The sequence below is a fragment of the Mesoplodon mirus genome (assembly GCF_964341445.2).
Source record: "Mesoplodon mirus genome assembly, chromosome: 14".
Lineage (NCBI taxonomy): Eukaryota > Metazoa > Chordata > Mammalia > Artiodactyla > Ziphiidae > Mesoplodon > Mesoplodon mirus.
Window position 1 is genome coordinate 43,963,677 of NC_138990.1, and position 22,644 is coordinate 43,986,320.

The 22,644-nt window shown below is 51.9% G+C and overlaps 1 protein-coding gene across 3 annotated transcripts in view; it reads right to left on the reverse strand.

Annotated features, from left to right (window-relative positions):
• The window catches only part of ADCY3 (adenylate cyclase 3), an 88,528-nt gene that overhangs the window by 20,617 nt on the left and 45,267 nt on the right, over window positions 1-22,644 (reverse strand). For all 3 annotated transcript variants that reach the window (XM_082642303.1, XM_082642302.1, XM_082642301.1), the window contains exons 4-5: window positions 573-703; window positions 70-181 (exon numbers count right to left, since the gene is read on the reverse strand). In XM_082642303.1, the coding sequence (XP_082498429.1) occupies window positions 70-181; window positions 573-703 (243 nt within the window). The remainder of the gene's footprint in view (window positions 1-69; window positions 182-572; window positions 704-22,644) is intronic.

A 22,644-nucleotide genomic window follows, 5' to 3' on the forward strand; every position in this document is an offset into this window, starting at 1 on the left:
AGGCCCAGGTCATGAGGATGGCGCCCCCCACCCCTCCCCGGAAAGCTGGACGAGGGTCAGGGTACTTACGGCCGCCAGCTTGTCGAAGCGGGCAAAGAGCTCATTGAGGAGCTTCACGAGCTCTTGGGCGCTGCAGGCTGAAGACAGCTGGGTGAAGCCCACGATGTCGGCAAAGAGGATGCTGCGGAGGGGGAGGCAGGCCCCGGTGGTGAGGACCCGGACGGCACGCCGGGCTCCACGCTGCCCACCGCCAGCTCCCGCTCCAGCCCTCAGGCAGCCAGGTCCCTGCTCGAGCCCCGAAGTGGTGAGACCCTGGCACGTGCCGGGCGCACTCAGGGCTCCGGCGTTTAGCTTATCTCGCAGGTGGCGTCTGTACAATGACGGGCCTGGACCACGGGACCCATCTAGGCCCCAACATCTGGCAGCAAGGCGGCCCCCGCGGGGGCTGAGGCTCACACTGTGGGGTGGCCGTGTTTCCAGTGCCCAGGAAGACTCTCGAGCCCCGCAGTGCTCCGCTGACCCCCGCAAAGCCTCCGTCCTGAGCTCAGAGCCCAGGCCTGCAGCCGGCGCACCTGACGTTCTCGTGGCGGTACATGTACATGGTGTTGAACTGCTGCCGGTCCTTCTGGCTCTCATCCTTCTTCATGTCCTTCAGCATCTCGTCTGCCACGTGCTTGGGCAGGATGGAAAGCATAAGGTTCTCCTGTGGGGGAGGAGAGAGTGAGTGGGGTGGGCAGGGGCAGGCGCGGACACTCTGGGAAGAAACGCCCTTATCCTGGTGACAGGCGTCAGCCAGGAGCCAGGTGACCCTCTGCAGAGACCTTGCAGTGCACGCCCCTCACTGGGGAGCAGCCAGAGGCCCAGGACAGGCCGGTTTCTGCCCTGAGCAGGCTCAGCATCGTGACCTGAGCACCTTCAGAGCACGGACAGAGCTCAGAAACCCGTGAAGCACCCCAGGCGTGGCTCTGTGCCTCCAAGGCATCGCCAATACCACAGGAAGGGTGACAGTGCCTACATGTGCCCTTGAGGACAGCGCTTCTGTGTGACCCACCCCACCGTGCACAGGGCCATCACTCGAGAATCCAGATTCAATGTGACTGGAGACCTACGACGTGCCAGGTACCACGCTAGGTGCCAGGCTACAAAGACCAGTGAGTCCCTCCCTCCAAGGGCTGCAGGTCTCGTGGGGGAGACGCTAACGCACCCATCACAGGGCGGTGAGATCCGCGCTAAGACGAGCAACGGACGGCAGAGCACTGAGACAGAAGGACGGACGGACGTGGGGGGCCGTAAAGGAGGCTGCCTAGGAGCGAGGCTTGAGGACTGAGGACGTCCTGTCCGAGGGAGCGGCGGGCACCACTGCACCAGCCTTGGGCCGGCAGGTGTGGGCAGAGGCGGAAACAGCGCACAGCGCTGCGGGAGAGCGCAGCTGGGTCAGAGCCAGCAGACCGCCACCTGGGGCCTCACCCGGCTGCTGCCCGGTTCACAAATCAAGTCGTGCCGGCCCCGTTCGCCCATTGTCTGCAGCCGTTTACTTGGTGGAACAGCAGAGTTGGGTGGCTGTGACAGAGACCGTATGGCCCACAAAGCCGGAAAAACGTACTACCTGGCCCTATTCAGAAAGCGCCTGCCGACCCCTGGCTCGGAAGCCGAAGGGCCTCTCGAGCCGGGCCAGGCATCGGAAGTCCTTCCCGAGGGCTGGGGAAGCGACGGGCCCAGGCAGAGGGCGTAGGGGCAGAGACGGAAGCAGGGAGGCCAGTTAGGAGCCCCCGCCGTTCTCCAGGCAGAGCCAGGCCCGAATGAGGGCGGCCGGCTGGGCAGGACGGGCGGCCTAAGACCCCGGGCCGGCAGGATCCGCGACTTGGTGCCGCCTGCACCTGGGGTGATGGGCCACGGCCTGGGTGTCCGGCTGGGAGGTCCACTCTCTGAAATACGGGCAAAAGTAGGAGGGAGAGGTGGCGGGGTAAGATGGGAGTCTGGTCCAGGAGGTGCCTTGGAGGGCCCCGTGCAGGGCCGCCCTGCAGGCAGATGCTTGGTGGCTAGCGGGCTGAGCCTGTAGCTCAGAAGCCACGGGTTAGACCCAGCAGCAGGAACAGGAGAGAGGAGACAAGTGATGGCGGGGGTGCTGGAGGGTGGGTCAGAGGAGGGGGAAACGCAGGCAGCGGCAACTTGTCGGGAAGGAACCGCCCTGTGCCCCCGGGAGGGGAGGGAGGTGACGGTGGTGCCCGCTGGAGGACGGTGGGAGAGGCTGGAGGGAGAACCTCAGGTGCAGGTCTGCAGGATGGAAACGGTAAGGGAGCAAGAGAACTGCGCTAATGGAGAGGAAGCGACTAAACCGAGGCCGTGGGATGAGGCAGCGGGAAGTGAGGTCAGCCTGGGAGAAGGGTGGGTGCAGAAGGAGGCAGAGGGGGCTGGGGGAACGAGCTGTGGCTGGAGGGAGCAGCCTTTGACCCCGGGATGGAGCAGTTCTGGGTGACCAGGCCACTGCTGCAGGGTCAGCCGCTGAAAGGGGAGGAGGGGACGGGCGGGGCGTGCGGATCCGGGAGTGCTATGTCCAGTTACCTGGGGCCGGGAGCTACCTGGGGCAGGAGGGGTGGCCAGAAAACCAAGACCCGCGTCCTCGGCACCTGGGGTCTGAGCAGGGGTCAGGGGCCACAGTGAAACTCAGGCTGCAGGTCCCGGGCCTCGGCAGTGAGGCCAGCCCAGCGGTACAGGAGCGGGGACACACCTCCGCCACCGCCCTGCCCGCTCCTGCCCTTTGTTGTGTTCAGTGGGCCCTGAGACCAGAAAACCCAGCTCTACCTGTCTTTCAGACACACCTGCTCTGGGGTAGGAGCCTGAGGTGTAGAGGTCGACTCCTCTCCTCTGGTGGGCGCAGCCAAGAGGCCCCCAAGGGTCTGGTGTCGTACCTGGGCCTCTGTCCCCACTGAGCCAGAGGGCTGGGGCCTCAGCTCCCCTGTAGGGGCGGCCCCTCCCTCCTCCTCCTAGGAAGGTCTGCAGGCCAGGAGCCCCCCACCTGCTCGCCATCACAGAGGGAGGTGGGTCCCTGTGCCCTATCTGTTCCCACAGGGAAAATCAATCCTCTCTCTTGCGGTGAATACCACCCTAACAAGGTGAGCCCCCTGCGCTCAGCATGCCTGGCACTGGCTCCAGCCTGAAGCACGGACAGTGGTTATTCCTATTACCCTGCCATTTCCACAGCAATGTCTCTTCCACTGTTAAGAACCTCGCGAATGGCACCATTACAGTTCAGGAATGAGAAGCCAAAATAACCCCAGTGCACCCTGCCTGGCTCCACCTGAGCCCAGGAAGCAGCAACCGAGCCTCCCGGGGCCCTGCAGCCCAAGCAGAGCAGGTGGCAAAGCTGCTGCCGTGGCAAAGCTCTCAGCTTGGGAAGAAGATGAGCCTCCGGGAGGATTTTCAAGAAAAGCCAGAGACGCGAGGCCCTGCCTGCTCTCGAGGGTGGCCTGTGGCGAGAGCTGCTGGGGTCCTGAGCGGGAAAAGGAGCCGGGGCTGGGGGGCGGCAGTGAGGGCTGGGGCAGGAATCCCAGGGGTCCCAGCCTGCCCCACGTGTGGCCCTGCCCGTGCCAGGCTGGCAGGGACAGGGTCCAACCGCCTGGCTCAGACCCGAGCCCTGCCACTCGCCGCGCGATGCCAGGCCATCATTAAACTTCCCCGTGCCCTGGTGTCCTCGCCTGTAAAACAGGAGGGCTGAGCGACTCGTTACCGTAAAGCACTTAAAACGGTGTCCGCACATGGCAAGTGCTCCATATACTTTAGCTGTTCTTGTGTCACTTGATGTGAAGTGTCACTGAGGCACTGAGACAGAAGGTGTCTCAGAAAGACAAGGTCTAAACTTCCCCTGGGTCTTCCAAGCTGGCCATAGATTTATCGATGAAGAGCTCCAGCGGGATGTCAGGGTCAGCAGGAAACCTTTTGGTCCCTCGGCCAGACCCTGTGAGCTCTGTCTGGTCCAGACAGGATGATAAGGGGACACCAAGAAGGATCCTGCCTTCCACGCGCATCTCAGCCTTTCTCCCCTCAACGTGCGTGCGGGATACATGCCAACGCAGGGGAGAGGCAGGCATGTGAGGGGCGTGGGCAGGGCCTGCCGGGCTGGGCAGAGCAGAGGGGGGCCACAGGACGCCGAGGATCAGGAAAGCCACAGCGCGGCGCCGCCTGCCTCAGCAGCCACCCCCGGCACAAGCAGGCCTTTCCCACGCCTGCCTCAGGCTCTTCCACAGAACTCTGTCCTCCCAGAAAAGCCACTCGGCTCCCTGGGAACCTTGGGGACATCAGAATGCAATCCGACCCTGTGAGGTGCCCGTGGCCCAATTTCCCTGGAAACAAGCTGGGCCTCCCCGGAGGTGACCTGCACTGCCCTATCCGAGCACAGCCTGGACTCCAGTACTGTCAATCAGGGCAGGATAAAGGCAGCAGCGGAAGCACAAAGCAGGGCAGCCCTGACACCCAGAACCCAGGTGTCTTGGAGGTCCACAGAGTGAGGAGGCCATGAGCTTATCTCTAGGGATGCCACGTGGAGAATTTTCACTTTTTGCATCACATGATTCTGTAACTTTTTGCAAGAGAAGAGATGAGTTCTGGGACTTCCCTGGTAGTCCAGTGGTTAAGACTCTGCACTCCCAATGCAGGGGGCCCGACTGATCCCTGGTCAGGGAACTAGATCCCGCATGCATGCCACAACTAAGGAGCCCGGGTGCCGCAACTAAGGAGCTGGCGAGTCGCAACTAAAAAGCCTGCGTGCCGCAACTAAGACCTGGTGCAGCCAAATAAATAAAGAAATGCCTTTTTTAAAAAAAGAGAGAATAGACGAGTTCTGAAAGCAGATAACCCTTAAGTGTCAAATTTTCAAATAACAAGAAAGCAGCTGTGGTTGTAAATGAAGGCTACCAATTGACCCACGTGGTATACGGCAACCCTATGGTCAACCTCAAAAGGTTAGCAGGCAGAGTCCACCTTAAGTCACTCTGATAAGACGAGTCTTAAATAAGAAGTAGGTGTACACAGAAAAAAGAAAAATTTGTCAGATGAGAAAAAATGCAACAGGCAGCTGTCAGGGGACTGGACAGGAAAGAACCTTCTAGTAGGTGGAGGGCAGGGGCAAGAAAGTGGCCGAGTGGGCAGCGAAGGAGGGGCCGGGCCCACGCCGCAACCCCAGGACCTTTGTGACAGCCAGGCTCTGCTCCCCCCCCCGCCACCTTCCACGTCTTAACTTCACACCGTGGATGGCTCCCCACCCGCGTGCTTCTCCGCGGCACCGAGGCCTCCTCCCCGTGACACCCAGCTGCCTTCCTGGCCCCAGCTCCCCCTGATCTCCTCGGTGGCCCCTCCTGGGTAGACAAGCTGGACTATTTGCTTTTCTCTGCTCTGGTGTCACTCTCTCTGGAACGCCCCCTCCTCACCTACCTGCCACCTCTCCAGAGACCCCGGCCCCCGCCCAGGTGTGCTCATCCCCTTCCTTACCTACACCCACTTCATACCAGTGTCTCTACTGATGCTGACCTTGTCTGCCCTTACATTTCAGAGATTCTCAACCCATTCCTGGATCCTGGCCTCTTTTAAGGGTGTATGATGCTAATGATGGATCTTCTAGAAAAATCCTCACACACACACAGAGGATCCTTGACATCCATTCTCAGAGTCCAGGCTGAAGACCCCAACACCTCCCTCATCTATGTCCTTGGAGAAGGAAGGAGGCTGGGATCCAAGTGCACTTGCCTGGTGGGTCCCACAGAGGGCACAGGGGTGGACAGGACAGGAGCCACCCAGGGCATCCTCGGGGCCCAGAGCTGGGGGATGTGTCTTGGTCTCCCCAGCAGACAGGGAGAGCCTGCTCTCCCTAAAATAGCAGTTGCTATATGTTTTGGGAGTCGTAAAAATGTTCTAAGCCTCTGACCCATTAATGACTCTTCTGGGAATTTATCCAACAGAAATAATCCAAAAGAAGTAAGAAGATCTATGTGTAAGAACTTGAATGCAGCATCACTTACGCTTGTAGAAAAAACTATAAGCAGCCCAAATGCCCAGAAAATGGCTAATTAGATTGTGACACATCCTCTGGATGGAAGATTATGCAACCTTAAAAATGATATTGGTGAAAACTGTTACAAGAAAATGATGAGAGAGAAAAGCAAGACATGAAATTGTATTCTGTGAAGGTGACGCTGGATGCACATGCATCGAAATAATGGCAGAAGGATATATCCAAGAGAGAAAAGGGTAACAATGTGAGAGATGGAATTAAGAGAAAACTTCACATGCTTTTCAAAATTGCTATATGGTTGTTATACTGCTGCTGCTTCTTTAAGTATGTTTTAAACTGGAAATAAACACAAAACTTCCTGTTGCCTCCAGCTGTGACCCTGACCCCAGCTTGTCTGTAACTACCAGTTTTCTTAGAAATGGACCATCCCTGCAAGGCCACTGAGCTGCCTCCAGACTCCCACATCTGCTTGGCTATAACCTGAGAAAGGAGACTGACAGCCAGGTGCGAAGCAAGCAGGAGACCACAGCCCCCCAGTGAAACGGGAAGGAGGCAGTGGCCCTCTCTTAGGGAGCCACGCGATAGAACCGGCGCCCTGGGCTGGCTTCTTCCTGCAGTTCTCAGAAGCACAGCAAGTCGCCAGGCAAGTGGACACTAACGACCAGTATCAAGATCGTCCCTCTTCTTCCCTAAAACTTTCTCACCTACCCGATATTTTCACAAACACGTCATATTGCCTCCATCTTGCAGGTGCCCAAATCGAGGTGTGGAGTGGTTAGGTGGATTGTCCCGGTTCCTCAGCCATAGTGGTAGACCCGGAACGTGGACCCAGGGCTCCTTGACCGATGGAACTGGTGGTTTTTCTCCACCAAAAGATGTACTTTTCACACTCTAACTCTCTCACCTGCACCGGACGTTGTTCTGCTATGAATGTGAAGAAAAAGAAGTGCCCACATCTTATCTAGTAAGGAGGTGACAACACGGCTCCCCTGGGGATGAGCCCACCAGAACATCCTGTGGGCCCCGGTCCCTGTGCTGTTGTGTGGGAGGGTGGGTCCTCCGTGGGTGCCTCAGCATTCTGGCCCAGGCTCACCAGACCACATCGGGGCACCGGGGAGAGCGGGCCGGGCCAGGGCAGCTGCTGGGACTCTTCCTGACAGTCAGCAGAGAAGGAGGGGGAGAGTGCTGCTGGGGCGGACACAGGGGAGGCCTGGGCTCGGTGCTGGGCAGGCCGGGAGACTGCCCTGAGCCCCCCGCCCCCTTTCCCCATGGGCCGAGGGGAGGAGGAGAAGGGGGCCGATGCTGAGAGCTGTGCCTCAGTGACTGACAGTTGGCTCTGGATGTGACCAGCGGTGAGGGCCCTGAGATGCCGGGTCACCCCAAAGCTGCAAGAGAAGCCAAGTGCAGCAGCTCCAGAGGGGCTCACCTAGACGGGGGTGCCACCAGGTCTCCCCTGTGGTCCAGTGAGCTGCCACTGGACTGACCGCAAAGGGCCCAGAGGTGCGTGGTTCCTGTGCGAAGCTCGGCATCACTTGACGCTGCTACTGGAGGAGCAGAAACTTCTGATGAGTCCCTGGACATCTAGGCGCTGGGAGGTCCCCTGGTACAGCTGAGCCCATCCCACGGGACCACGGCCTCATGACCCCAAGTCTGGCCTGCAGAGGGGAAGCCTCAGCATCACCTGGGGCTCACCCAGCAAGGCCCAAAGATCCTCAGGTGACTGGTGAGCACACTGAAGTTTGGAAGCACCACTTTATGAGCATTTGAGAAGGATTTGAAGGAAAGGAAACCAAGGGGAAAGGCACAGTCACAGTCCTGTAGTGGAGAGGAGCTGATCGGTACACCCAGAGAGAGATCCTGCTGCCGAGGTCACTGCTGGAGACCCCCGCCTCCAAGGCCATGTCCAAGCAGCAGGCAAAAACCTCAACCGGGACTTGTGGATTAGAAAGAAGCAGAATGGGGACTTCCCTGCTGGTCCAGTGGTAAAGAATCCTCCTTCCAATGCAGGGGATGCGGGTTCGATCCCTGGTCAGGGAACTAAGATCCCACATGCTACGGGGGGACTAAGCCCACGTGCCACAACTACTGAGCTCACGTACCTCAATGAGAGAGCCTGCATGCCACAAACTACAGAGCCCACGCGCTCTGGACCCCATGCACCACAACTAGAGAGAGAAAACCCACATGCCACAACTCGAGAGAAGCCTGTGTACCACAAAAGATCCCACATGCCTCAGTGAAGACCCTGCATGCCTCAACTAAGACCTGACACAGCCAAAAAAAAAAGAAAAAGAAAATAAATATTAAAAAGAAGGAAGATACTAAAAAAAAAAAAAAAAAAAAAGGAAAGAAAGAAGCAGAACCCTTGAAACCCAGAGGATAGGAGAGCAGTGTGAGTCACATCAAGGTGGAAATGGCAACACACCTCCAGAAACTTGGACTCATACGGTCAAAGATGCAGGGGTCCAACACTCACCCAGGCTCCTCCAGGAAAGCCAAAAACCACTGATGACCACAGTCCCAAAGAACTGGGAGTAAAGAGGAAGCTGTGATCAAAGTTTATCAGAAGCTAATACAGTGGGCAAGGGGAGGATGCTCGATAATTTGGATAATCTTTTCATTTAGTTCTTCTTCTCCCTTAACCCTTTTTTATTTTTTAAATTAGTTGTTTTGTAGTATTTTCAAAACTGAATTGAAACTGTCACCCCCCTCCACCTCTTTAAAACTCCTGGTATTTTGAATTCTAACGCTCAGCATTCATTATCACGTGAATTCTTGTGATCAACTCCAGGCCCCTTCCTATCATCTCTCCTTTATAAAAATGACATGAGCACAGAGGGCACTTTTTTCAGGACTGTGCCTTTTCAGGCTTGTGGTGCCCTGAAGTTCTGGCATGTGCTTGCTTCACTCTTGAACCATGACTTTAAGTGACATAGTGGAAGTTGGCCAGAAAACTAGACTGTGGGAAAATGACATTTCCTTACCTTGAAGCTACTTTTAAAATCTGATGGTCTGGACCGAAAGAAGGAATGGAAGTTGAAGGCTGAAGAGACAGACGTGGCGATAATGACTAACTCCAAATGACTTTGCTGAAGAGACAAAGCATTTTAAAGATTTAAAAATCTTGTCAGAAGGAAGAGGAGTAGCTTTGGGGGGTAAAGCAAAAAATCACTGAGCTGGGGTCAGGCCGCTAAGGCCCCTGCGACCTGGGGCATACACTTTGCCCCTTTGGCCTTGGTTGCTCATGTGTAAAATGGGTTCTCTCTTAAGTATCTCTTTCTTTGTTCAAAGTGGAAATTTTTCCAGAAGGAACACCTGAGAAGGTACAGACCATGTATCTATAAAATGGGTGGATGGCATGTCACGAGGACAACTGGTTAATATGGACTTTACTCCAGAGCAATCTGATAAAACGCAGAGGATCAACTTCAAAAGGGGTAAATGTAATAACCTCTACTTGAGTCCCCAAAACCAACTGCCAGAGAACAGAATGGGGGCGGGACACAGTGTATCAACCCTGGGGGAAGAGTCTGGCCATTTGAGATGCTATTAGATTTTAAATGAATTCACAGCATAAAATGATGCCTACACAACCCCTTGGCCCTTTATAGAAGTTAAGGTCCCAAAAGAGGAGGTGGTGGAGCTTCTGGGTCCTCCCCCCGACAAAGAAACAGATCTCCTGGGCCTTGGTCAGCGAGTGACCCTGTGGTGAGGGAGCCGGAGTCTGGTCACTGGAGGGTGGGTGGGAATCAGCCCAGAGAAGAGGGCGATCTGTGCCCCCATGGAGAATTAAAGTCTGAGAAATGCTGTTGTGCGGAAAAGGGATGAGCTTGCTCTGAAGGCCCCAGGAGGGAAGACTGCGGGGAACAGACTGCTGCTTCCCGCGGAGGGAGAATTCTCTCAAAGTCAAAACAGTGCAAACAAAGAATGTGCTGCCCCAGAGGTGGCGACCTCCCGTCCCCAGATACCGCGTGAGAAGGCAGCAGGAGGGGGCAACCGCGGATGGAACCACCAGCAGAGGACAGGGACTCAGGGGCTCGGGGGCTGAGACACGACTCCACATTAAGAAAGAAGGAGGGGGAAGGGCCTCACGCAGCCTCTCCCCAGCCCTCAAGGCTCATCCTAAAAACACACGGCAATGGAAGGCAAGGCCCTGGCCCTCTGGGAAAAGAATCAGACACGGTCCAGAAAGAGACAGGAAGTTTCTAGTAGGCTTCATGGGTAGAGCAGAAAACTGCCCAGATCCTGGGGGAGAAGGACCCAGGCCCGCCCCAGGCAGGTGAGCAGACCGGGTGGGGCAAGGGGTCCTGGTCCCGGGGAGAAGAGACCACAGTGCCCCAGGGCAGGATGTACGGCCTCCTGGGCTGGGGTCTCCTCATCTGTAAACGGTTACATGCCGAGCTGCTCAGGTGAGCCGTGAGCCCGGCCAGGGCACTGTCAGCGTGGTCTCGGCCAGGCTCTGGGAAGGGACGGATCAAGCACGCCAGGCCTCGCCTTCCTGCTACCCCAGGACTGAGACAGAGGAGGAGGTCAGCACCTCTCCCAGGGGCCCTGAGTTGTCACAGCTGATACTCTGATGAGGCATATTCAGGAGTTAATTACAGCAGGGTGGCCGCCAGGGATGTGGATCAACGAGCTTGGCTGATGAGAAGCTAAGTTTCTACAACATCCTGGTGAAAGGGCCAGAGGGAGGAAGACAGATTTAAGTGGAGAGACCTACAGCGCCCAGGTGGCCGGTACTGTGCCTGTGCGCCTGTGAGTGTGTGTGTCCAGTGTCTGTACAAAGTAAGCCGGCTAAGTCTGCTTGTCTATTTAAAGAATGTGTGTGTCCTGCTGGGTACACACACGCACGCACACACACACAAATACATGTCACTACAACAGGCTGTGAGCAGACCCACAGCTGTCTGCAAACGTGTCTGTTCTGGTCCTGATCTGCCCACGTTCTTGGAGTTTCCAGGCCACTTAGAAGCCAAAAGGTCACTGGACCCCCCCAGGTGCCCATCCTGCTGAGCACCTGAGCAGAGGAGGCAGCAGGAGGAAGGAATTGCAGGGCAGGACCTGGTCTTTAGCCCAGGGAGGTCAGGGCCCAAACAGCTCCTCTCTCCCTGATGAGAGGACACAGGACTGCATCACGTGACATCTGGACGCCCCGGTGCTGCCGCTTCTATGTGAGCAGACAGCCGCCCTGTAGGGTAGGGGCCCACACGTGCTGCCCCATCTAAAAGACATGGTCATGACCTCGGTCACTCAACGTCATCAAAGAACAATCACTGGTCATCTAGGCAAGTCCGCAAGCTACATGCTGTGAAGGTCAAAGGTAAACAGTACTCCCAAGAGCTTGGATGAGCAGAGCAGTCAAGTCACTCGCCGACTGGTTGGCCTCACAGGACAGGAGTGCTTTGATGTCTTCAGGCAAAGGCCATGAGAGTTCAGAGGAGGGAGAGGCTGTGTAACTCAAAGACCCGCATATCTTTAAACAAGACCTTCCACTGCAAAACAGGCTCCACGCCAGCAGCCCAGAGTCTCCCAGGTAGACGGGCTCCAAGATGGAAGCAGGACCACATTCAATCTCAGTGTTGGGAGAACAGCCCAGAAACCACACAGACCCAGGGTCAGCCCAGAACCCTTACCCTGCTAGAGTGGGAGAGGGGATGTTGAGCAAGTGCAGCTGCTGGTCATCTGCCTGGCTCCTGCGCAGTCCCCAGAGATGGGCCACTGTGGGCCAATGTGTCCACTATCTCAGGAGACTGCCCTTTGGGCCCAAAGACAGCCCACACGTGTGGCATCTGGAGCCCTCACCAAGAGAGCCTGGCACAAAGAGGGTGCTCCTTAGAGGTGTGATGAGTTAATGAGCTTGTCAACTAGGAGACGTGGCCCAAGAGGCAAGCCAACACCCTCTAGAACAGCACTTTCTGCAGTCATGGAAATGCCTGTAATCTGTGCTCTCCAATACGGCAGCCACAAACCAGCCACATGCAGCTACTGAGCACATGAAACGTGGCCAGTGCAATGGAGGAACTGACTTTTTGGGGTTTTTTTTTTTAGTATTTATTTATTTATTTACTTAGCTGCACCAGGTCTTTGTTGCGGCACGTAGGATCTTTAGCTGCGGCGTGCAGGATCTTTAGTTGCGGCACGCAGGATCTTTAGTTGCGGCACGCAGGATCTAGTTCCCTGTCAAGGGATCAAACCAGGGATCCCTATATTGGGAGCGTAGAGTCTTAACCACTGGACCACCAGGGAAGTCCTGAGGAACTGACTTTTAATTTAAAAAATTTAACTAATTTTAATTTAAATAGCCACAAATGGCTATGCAGCTCTAGAACACTACCGCAGCAATTAAGTCCAACTCGGAGGGACAGAGAGCAGCTGCCTGGAGCACTGTGTTGAGAAGGATGCCGAGGTCACGTCTGTGATCAGTGGAAAAGACTGCTACTATGTCTGCCATGGAAGCACACATCACCCGCTTCCGTCCTGGACCCGAAGCAGCAGCTCACCTGCAAGCTAAAATCCTTAGAGCCATCATGGACTTCCCACTCTCTCGTCTCCCGTCTACCCAGCAGTAAGTCCTGTGGCTCTGCCTTCAAAACATACCCAGAACCCTCTGTCCTCCTCATCACCTCCATCCTGGTCTGGGCCATTATCCTCTCTCACCAAAATTACTGCAATGCTTCGAACTGGTCTCCCTGCTTCCACTGCTATCTCTTCTCCACCATAAGCCAGACTGATCCATTTAAAACCTACAACCCTCCAATGTCTCCCATTTCCCTCAAGGGAAAAGCCAAGGTCCTAACGAGGCCCTATAGAATCTGGCCCCCATCACCTCTCTGCCTCATCTCCTACCTCTCATCCCCTCACTTCTGCTCCATCTGCACTGACCACCTTGACATCCTATGAACATACCACAGGGCCTTTGCACTTACTGCTCATTTCTCTGATCACTGCATGGCTCACACCCTCACTGCCTTCAGGTCTCTGCTCCAATCTCATCTTATCGGAAAGCCTTCTCTGGCCACACGATATTTAACAGCAACCTCCCTTCACTTCTGGCAGGCTCTATGCTCCTTCCCCTGCTTTGTTTTTCTCCACTGCCTGTCCTACTTCCTAACATAGCATTTGTTTAATGACTGTCTCCCCCACTATAATCTGTTCTGTTCACAACTGTATCCCCAGTGTCTAGAAGCGTGCCTCAAGTATTTGTGGGATGAATCCTCTCTTTTAGACAGTCTGACAATCCTATTCTGTTCCCATTTCACAAAGAAATGGGGGCTCAAAGCGCATAAGTAATTGGCTCAAGGGCAAGTAAGGGCCTGGCTCGGATGTGAATGCAAGCTTCACTCTGCACCCTGTGTTGTCAGACATTTCCATGTCTCAAGGCAGTCAGAGATACAAGTTTTTATATAGTGTCCAAATTTTTAAGTATTAGAAATTTTTGAAGCTCTGGGCAGGTCAAACAAAACAGAAACTGACAGGCCACATGTAGTCTGGGGACTACTCACCTAATTCTCCTCAACAGTAGATCTGCCAAATAGAGGCCCTCACTGGGAGGGAGGGCCAACTCCCCTTCTGGGTTTTGTTGTGATGGTTAAATGAGATAATTCAGTAAAAACTCAGCTCAAGACTGGGCAGAAGTAATTGTTAAAAAAAACAAAACAAAAAACCCGACTCCTATTACTAAACAAAACTTCATCTTTACAGCCAGATAAAGGTGGGGACGCACCACAACCCGGACCAGACTGGACCCCGACCGTAGACTCTACAACTGTGTGGAGAGAAGAACACTGCTGGAGGACGGCTCTGGGCCCAGGACCCTCCAGAGCCCGGCAGGGAGCCAGCGCGGAGGCCACAGCCCAGACACGGGGCCATGCATTAGCAGCCCACCAGCGCCCAGTCCCCCTGACCCAGCAGATGTTCCCCCACCGGCGGGGGCCTCCACGGCCTGAGAACAGCTTGTCCTCTGTGCGCTCATCACGTGCACCACCTAACATGGGCTTGTTGTGCTAAATCCTGGAATGTCAGAATGAAGAACATTCTGTGAAATCCAAGAGGTGAGAGCTGGAACCCACGTAAGCACTAATGCCTGCTTCATACCATGGGAAACTCACCTTCTGGCTTTTCTCAAACCAAGAGGCCTTCAAGGCTAAACTAAAAACTAAAAAATACTCGTGAGTGGTTCTGTGAAGCAGTTAAGACAGCAAGCATTTTGGAGGCTGCTGTCAGGGGGTTTTCTCCATGGTTCCCGTCAAGTAAACAATGGGCTTGTCCTGCCTCCATCAGCTGCGACGGCGTGCCGTGACACAGGAGGCAGGTCCCCAGCCCCACTGTTGACAGGACAACAGCTGGCGCTTTGAGGGCTGACACTAGAAACCCACCCCCAGGCTAGGAGGCAGTCACTCCCCCTCAGCTCTCTGTCTCTCTCTGTCACTCTGACTCCCCTCTCCCCACCAGCTGAGGCTGAGGTCACTCTACACCTTATCCTCACAGCTAAAGGTCTTGAAGGGAACAGTGAGGCAGGCTTGGCCAGAGGTCACAGACCTTCAGAAAGACCAGAAACTGAGCTTTTCAAATGGCAGCAGTCCCAGTCCCAAGCTTCTCTTACTGGAGAAGTCTGAGTCTCGCGATAACGGGGTGACCTGCTCAAGGGCAGAAGGTCACCCACCCAGGGAAACACTCCTGCACAAAGAAGAAACACCACCCCTAGTCAAAGGTGCTCCGGGCTTTGGGCTGGGGTAGCAGGAGAGGCAGCAGCGACTGCCCTGTCCGCGTCCCCCCAGAGGTGAGGGCCCCCAGCACTCACCCACACCGAGTTCCCCAGGGCACCATGGAAGAAGGTGATCTGACCCCTGGCCCTAGGTGGGTACGGGTGGCGGTGGATGGTTTTCTGGCCTAGAACCCCGCACAGGCAGCCTCGGGCTCTCCCCCAGACGCCCGGCCGCAGCTTCCTCCCCCAGGAGGGTGGGGACCAAGGGCAGCTCTCCTCCCCAGGTGAGGACCAGGTTGGTTTCCTAACTGAACATGATCCGAAGGAAGTGCAAGCCTGCGTGTCCCCGTCATCCCCCACATCCTCCCCCACATCCTCCCCCACGTCCTCCTCCACCCACCTCCCACTCCCTAGGAAGTAATTCCGAGTATGTGCTGCAGAAAGGCTCAGAAGTCTAGAGTTTGTACCTGGCGATGGGCGTGTACTGGGTGGATTTCCTGGGTGCCTGCAGTTGTCAGATGGCAGTCGGGCCGCTTAGCAACCCCCAAGGTCCCCAACTAAACCCTTGAGTTATGGTCACATGGGAATAAAGAAAAACAACTCCACCTCCCTCCTCTGGGCCTCCTGCTCAACCCTAACAGGCCCGTGGAGCTGAGGAGAAGCTGGAGACAGGCCTGAAGTCCACCCGGACCACCCTGTGGTCAATGCCACTGGATGGCCTAAAGTGCCAGGTACGCGCTCGGCAATGCAAGGGGAGCCCTCGCCTGCCAGGGCCACACTCACAGAGCCTCAACTCCACGAGGTCCCATCCCTCTCCGCAGAGGAGACAAGCTGAGCACCTGCCAGGGACGAGGCCGGCGGCCCACCCACCGGGCGTCACCTGCCGTCAGCAGGAGGCTGCTCACCTTAGCAAAGGACAGCCCAGCCTCCCAGGTGACAGCAGCCAAGAGGACAGAACCAGAGGCTCGGGGTGGGCTCCTGACGCCGGAGAGGAGAGTGATGGCTGGAGGCCACACACCGCGCCTCCTGCCAAAGCAGTTTAGAAGACAAGATAAACACTCACGGGCAAAAGAAAAAGTGAGACACGGACCCTGAGAACTAAATTCTGAAAGGAGGTCTCCCCCGCAAATTGGGAACTTTTAAAAAAGGCATTTAAACAAATGTGAGTACATAGGTGGCCAAACCAGCTTCTGTTTCCTCTCCTACTAGGACTTTCTGCAGCCCTTTCCAAAGCGTGTTCACGTCTATTATCTCATTTTTATTCTCACGAGGGGCTTTCGCAGGAGGAAAGGGAAATGGGAGTGTGCAACCTCTCCAGTGGCCTGCACTCAGCTCCAGAGACACATCAGCTGACATTCCTGGGATGTAAAATCAGCCCAGAGCCCACACCACTCGCCATGTCAGCCCCGACGCCTGGGGAGGGAGCAAGCTCTGTCCCGACTGGAACCATGGACAAGGGTGCGCCGGCCCCAGCCGGCTCCCATCCTGCCTCGTGGCTCCTCCTTGGCCAGCGTCCCCTGGGCTGGGGCCGTTGCCATGTACTAAATTGTACAATATGGTTAATTTTATGTTATACGTTGTTCACCTCAACAAAAAGGAAAAAAACATCCAGTAAAACTGAAAGCCTTTTCTCACCGAGAACCCAATTTAAAACACTATTTTTTAAAAATTATTTTTAAATGTAACCCCTGGATTATGGGAGGTTTTATTCTACTTCTCTGTATCTTCAAAATGTATCCAACAACAATAATATGATGGCAGACAGTTCACTGCCTACACTTTAGCACTGTGCTAAAAAACCCTTTACACTGAGCTTCCATAATAACCATACGAGACGGGCATAAGACTTGAATATCTGGTTCTGAACTGCTACATCTGAGAATAAGATGTTACTTTTATCATCAGGGTTAACACTCTTTCAAACATAGAAGAAGGAAAAAAGACTTGAAGGAATATGCCTCTATCAGTATTTTTTCTTTATACTTGTCTATTTTGATCAAATATCATACAACGAATACTGAAAAAGAAAAGAAACTCCTCCAAACATGTGTTTACCTGGCTGTGGCTTGAGCCAAATAAGGAAACAGCAGGCAACAGCTCACAGGATGTTACCACTGCCTTGGGGCCTGTTCCCTTCCCTGCAGCTGGGGTTTTCAAATAGGCATCCCTGGGGGGAGCTGCAGGGTTCCAAAAGCAAAGAAGTCTTTTCTAGATAAACAAGGAAAACTTAAGTGCCTAAGTCCACTCTCATTCATTCCTGGGAAGACTGTAAATTGTTTGAACCTCTAAGAGACAATTTGGTAATACTTATCAGCATTAAAAATGCACGTGCCTGGTTCCTCAAGAAGTTACATACAGAACCACCATATGACCCAGCAATTCCACTTGGGTTTATACCCCAAAGACCTGGAAAGGTGGGACTCAAACAGATACTTGTACACCCAATAGTTCATGGCCGCATCCTTCACAAGAGCTGACAGGTGGAGCCCAGCAACAAATGAACGGATAAACAAAACACGCTACATACATACAGCGGCATGTTATCCAACCTTAAAAAGGAATGAAATTCTGATACATACTACAACATGGATGAACCCTGAAGACATTATTCTAGGTGAAATAAACCAGTCACAAAAGGACAAACAGTGCAGGATTCTACTTGTATGAGGTACCTAGGACAGTCAAATTCATAAAGACAAAGTAGAATAGTGGTTGTCAGGGGCTGGGGGAGAGGAGGATGAGGAGTTAATATTTACTGGGTATAGAATTTCTGTTTGGGATGATGAAAAGGCTCTGAAAACGAACAGTGGTGATGGCGGCACAATGTTGTGAATATACTTCATGTCACTGAACTCATACACTTCAAAATGGTTAAAATGGTAAATTTTATCTTCTGTATATTTTACCACAGTAAATATGCATATATGTATGTATATACACACATATACGTATACACATACACACACATATAGACACATACACATATATATATATATATAATTTTTAAAATGCACATGCCCTTTGATCCAGCAATTCCACTTCTCGGTTTTGAGTTTTCAGATATATTTGTACACGTATAATATGGTGTCCCTGTAAAGATGTCTATTACAGCAATGTTTGCAGTAGCAAACAATTGGAAATAACCTAAATGTCTATCTACAGGAGCCCTTTTAAATAAACGATGTTACCTCTATACAATGGAATACGGCACCGTCACAAAAGGCATGAGGCAACTGCAATATGGACTTAGAACCCTCTCTAAGGGATGAGGTGAATAGATGGAGTGCACAAGAGTGAACATACTACCATTCGTGTGTGAAAAGTCTGTACAGGCACACCTCAGAGATACTGCAGGTTCAGTTCCAGAACACTGCAATAAACCTAACATCAAGATCAAGCGAATACTGCAATAAAGTGAATACGTGAATTGTTTTGGTTTCCCAGTGCATATAAAAGTTATGTTCGCACTATACTGTAGTCTATTAAGTGTGCAATAGCATATCAAAAAAAAAAAAACAGGGCTTCCCTGGTGGTGCAGTGGTTGAGAGTCCACCTGCCGATGCAGGGGACGCGGGTTCATGCCCCAGTCCAGGAAGATCCCACATGCCGCGGAGCGGCTGGGCCCGTGAGCCATGGCCGCTGAGCCTGAGCGTCTGGAGCCTGTGCTCCGCAACGGGAGAGGCCACGACAGTGAGAGGCCTGCGTACCGAAAAAAAAAACAAACAAACAAAAAACAATGTATGTATCTTAATTTTTAAAAAGACTTCATTGCTAAAAATCGTTAACTATCACCTAATCCTTCAGCGAGCTGTGATCTTTTTGCTGGCAGAGGGTCTTGCCTTGATGTTGATGCTGCTGGCTGATCAGTGGTAGCTGCTGAAGGTGGCGGTAGCTGTGGCAATGTCTTAGAATTAGACGGCAATGAAGTCTGCAGCGTCAACGGACACTTCCTTTCACGAATGGTTTCTCTGTAGCATGTAATGCTGTTTGATGACATTTTACCAACAGTAAAACTTCTTTCAGAACTGGAGTCAATCCTCTCTCTCAAACCCTGCTGCTGTTTTATCACTAAATTTAGGTAATATTCTAAATTGTTTGATGTCATTTCAACAATCTTTACAGCATCTTTACCAGGAGCAGAATCTGCCTCAAGAAACCATCCTCTTTGCTCATTCATAAGAAGCAACACTTCATCCATTAGTTTCATCCGCAATTCAGTCACATCTTCAGCCTTCACTTTTTTTTAAATAAATTGATTTATTTTATTTATTTATTTTTGGCTGCACTGGGTCTTCGTTGCTGCGCACGGGCTTTCTCTAGAGCAGCGAGCGGGGGCTGCTCTTTGTTGCGGTGTGTGGTCTTCTCAATGCGGTGGCTTCTTTTGTTGCGGAGCATGGGCTCTAGGCGCGTGGGCTGCAGTAGTTGTGGCACACGGGCTCAGTAGTTGTGGCTCGCGGGCTCCAGAGCACAGGCTCAGTAGTTGTGGTGCAGGGGCTTAGTTGCTCCGCGGCATGTGGGATTTTCCCAGACCAGGGCTCGAACCTGTGTCCCCTGCATTGGCAGGTGGATTCTTAACCACTGCACCACCAGGGACGTCCCAGCCTCCACGACTAAATCTAGTTCTCTTGCTATTTCCACCACGTCTGCAGTTACTTCCTCCACTGAAGTCCTGAACCCCTCAGTCATTCACAAAGGTTAGAATCAGCTTCTTCCAATCTCCCGTTAATGTTGATAGTTTGACCTCTTCACATGAATCACGAATGTTCTTAATGGCATCTAGAATAAAGAATTCTTTCCGGAAGGTTCGCAATTTACTTTGCCCAGATCTATCAGAGGAATCACTCTCTATGGCAGCTATAGCCTTACAAAATGTATTTCTTAAATAATGAGACCTCCAAGTTGAAATTACTCCTTGATCCATGGGCTGCAGAATGGATGTTATGTTGGCAGGCATGAAAACAACAGTAATCTCCTTGTCCATCTCCATCAGAGTTCTTGGGTGACCAGGTGCATTGTCACTGAGCAGTAATATCTTGAAGGAATCTTTTTTTCTGAGCATTAGGTCTCAACAGGTCTTAGCATAATTCTTAAGGGCCCTAGGATTTTCAGAATGGTAAATAAGTATTGGTTTCGATTTCAAGTCACAAGCTGCAGTAGCCCCCAATAAGAAAGTCAGCTCTTTCTTTGAAGCTTTGGAGCCAGGCATTGACTTCCTCTCTAGCTATGAAAGTCCTAGATGACATCTTCTTCTAATAGAAGGCTGTTTCATCTACATTGAAAACCCACTGTTTAGTGTAGCTACCTTCATTAATGATCTTAGCTACATCTTCTACATAACTTGCTATAGCTTCTACATCAGCACTTGCTGCTTCATCTTTTTTTTTTTTTTTTTTTTTTTTTTTTTTTTTTTTTTTTTTGCTGTACGCGGGCCTCTCACTGCTGTGGCCTCTCCCGTTGCGGAGCACAGGCTCCGGACACACAGGCTCCGCGGCCATGGCTCGCGGGCCCAGCCGCTCCGCGGCATGTGGGACCTTCCGGGATCGGGGCACGAACCCGTGTCCCCTGCATCGGCAGGCGGACTCTCAACCACTGCGCCACCAGGGAAGCCCTTGCTGCTTCATCTTGCATTTTCATGTTATGGAGATGGCTTCTTGCTTAGAACTTAGACCTCAGAAACCAACCTCTGCTGGCTTCAGTCTTTTCTTCTGAAGCTTCCTCACCTCTCTCAGCCTTCACAGAACTGAAGAGAGTTAGGGCCTTGCTCTGGATTAGGCTTTGGCTTAAGGGAATGTTGTGGCTGGTTTGTTCGTCTATCCAGACCACTAAAACTTTCTCCATATCAGCAATAAGACTCTTTTGCTTTCTCATCATTCTTGTGTTTACTGAAGTAGCACTTTTAATTTCCTTCAAGAACTTTTCCTTTGCGTTTACAATTTGGCTAACTGGTGCAAGAGGCCTAGCTTCTGGCCTATCTTGGCTTTTGACATGCCTTCCTCACTAAAGCTAATCATTTCCAGCTTTTGATTTAAAGTGAGAAATATGTGACTCTTCTTTTCACTTGAACACTTAGAGGTCATTGTAGGGTTATTAATTGGCCTGATTTCAATATTGTTGTATCTCAGAAAATAGGGCTCCCGAGGAGAGGGAGACAGATGGGGGAATGGCCAGTCAGTGGAGCAGTCAGAACACACATATTTATTAAGTTTGCCGTATCATATGGGCGCAGTTCGTGGTCCCCCAAAACAATTACAATTGTAATATCAAAGATCACTGATCACAGGTCACCACAACAAATATAATAATAATGAAAAAGTTTGAAATATTGTGAGAATTACCAAAATGTGACCCAGACACATGAAATGAGCAAATGCTGTTGGAAAAAATGGTGCTGATAGACTTGCTTGATTCAGGGTTGCCACAAACTTTCTTTTCCTTTTCTTTTTTCTTTTTTGGCCGCGCCATGGCTTGTGGGATCTTAGTTCCCGAACCAGCGATTGAACCCGGGACCTCGGCAGTGAAAGCACAGAGTCCTAACCACTGGACTGCCAGGGAATTGCCGTCACAAACTTTCAGTTTGTTAAAAAAAAAAAATTCAATATCTGCACAGCACAATCAATAAAGTGAAGTGCAATAAAGCAAGGTGTGCCTATATACAACGACTTGGAAATAGAATAGCTCTGAAAGGATACACAACAGAGATGACAGTGGTTGTCTGAGGGATGGGAAAGTGGATGATATACAGAGGGAAACTTACTTTCCATGGTACAATTTTTTTCATACCTTTGTAATTTTATAATACGTACACTTTTAGCTACTCCGAAATAAACTTTAAAATATTTTAAGTAATGTCCAACTCTTGCTTCTTATAGAGGAGTTTATATCAGACCAACCCTTTAGCCAAGAACAACTATAAAAGCCGGATAAAACACAAAAGAACAGCTATCTGAAGGCAATAGGAAACCACCAAGACAGCTAGGACTTCAGGGCACAAGCTCTCTGAGGGAAGAGAGACACATTTAAGTGAGCCCAACACACTCTGCCACTTTCTCCCTTGAGACCAGGGTTGAGAGTCTGAACAGAGGGCAATGGCTAGAGCTTCCGAGGGGCTGGAGAAACAATAACTGGTGGACAAGGATGCCAACGCAGAGTAGAGGTGTGAGACCCTGGACAGAAGAGAACCATAGAAAAGTAAGCCTGACTTTCTCTACAACTACTCCCCTTGAGGCATTTGCCAATCCCTAAGCTGTATGGGGCAAGAGACCGAAAATCCAAGCAGAAAGTGACAGAAAGGAGGCTAAAAATCAAAGGATAGTTTTGGCAGTCTCTTGATGCTGAGGAATTCAGGGTCCCTCAAGAGGAGGACACCCTTTCAATCAAAACCCCTGAAGGGATATTTCCTAAGAGTAGGCACAGAACAGAAACAGACCAGCTCACTGAACCCAGCTTTAAATCTTCTCACCCCCACATGAGATCAATCTGAGCTAACCCTACTATAACCATCTGCTGCAAGAAAAGTAATCCTGTCTGGAGAGACACAACATCATTCAGGGCTGCTATTATTTTCAATACACAATATCCAGTGTTAATTAAAAGTCCAGGATGCCATAAGACAGGACCAGAGGTCAAGAGAGAAAAGCAGAGCCATCAGTATTCCAATACCATGGTTGTCAAAGACTTTAAAATAAATGTTTAATATGGTTCTAAAAATAGATGATAAAACAGAGAACTTAACCAGAGAACTCAAATCTATTTTTTAAAATCAAATGGAAAATTTTTTTAAATAAAATAAAATAAAATGGAAATTCCAGAACTGAAAAAAGTACGATACTGAAGTGAAAGATTCAAGAGATGAGCTCAACCACTGAGTTGACAAAGCAGAAGAGAGGATTAGTAAACGGAAAGTTAGGTCAGTAAAAATATTCAGTCTGAAGCACAG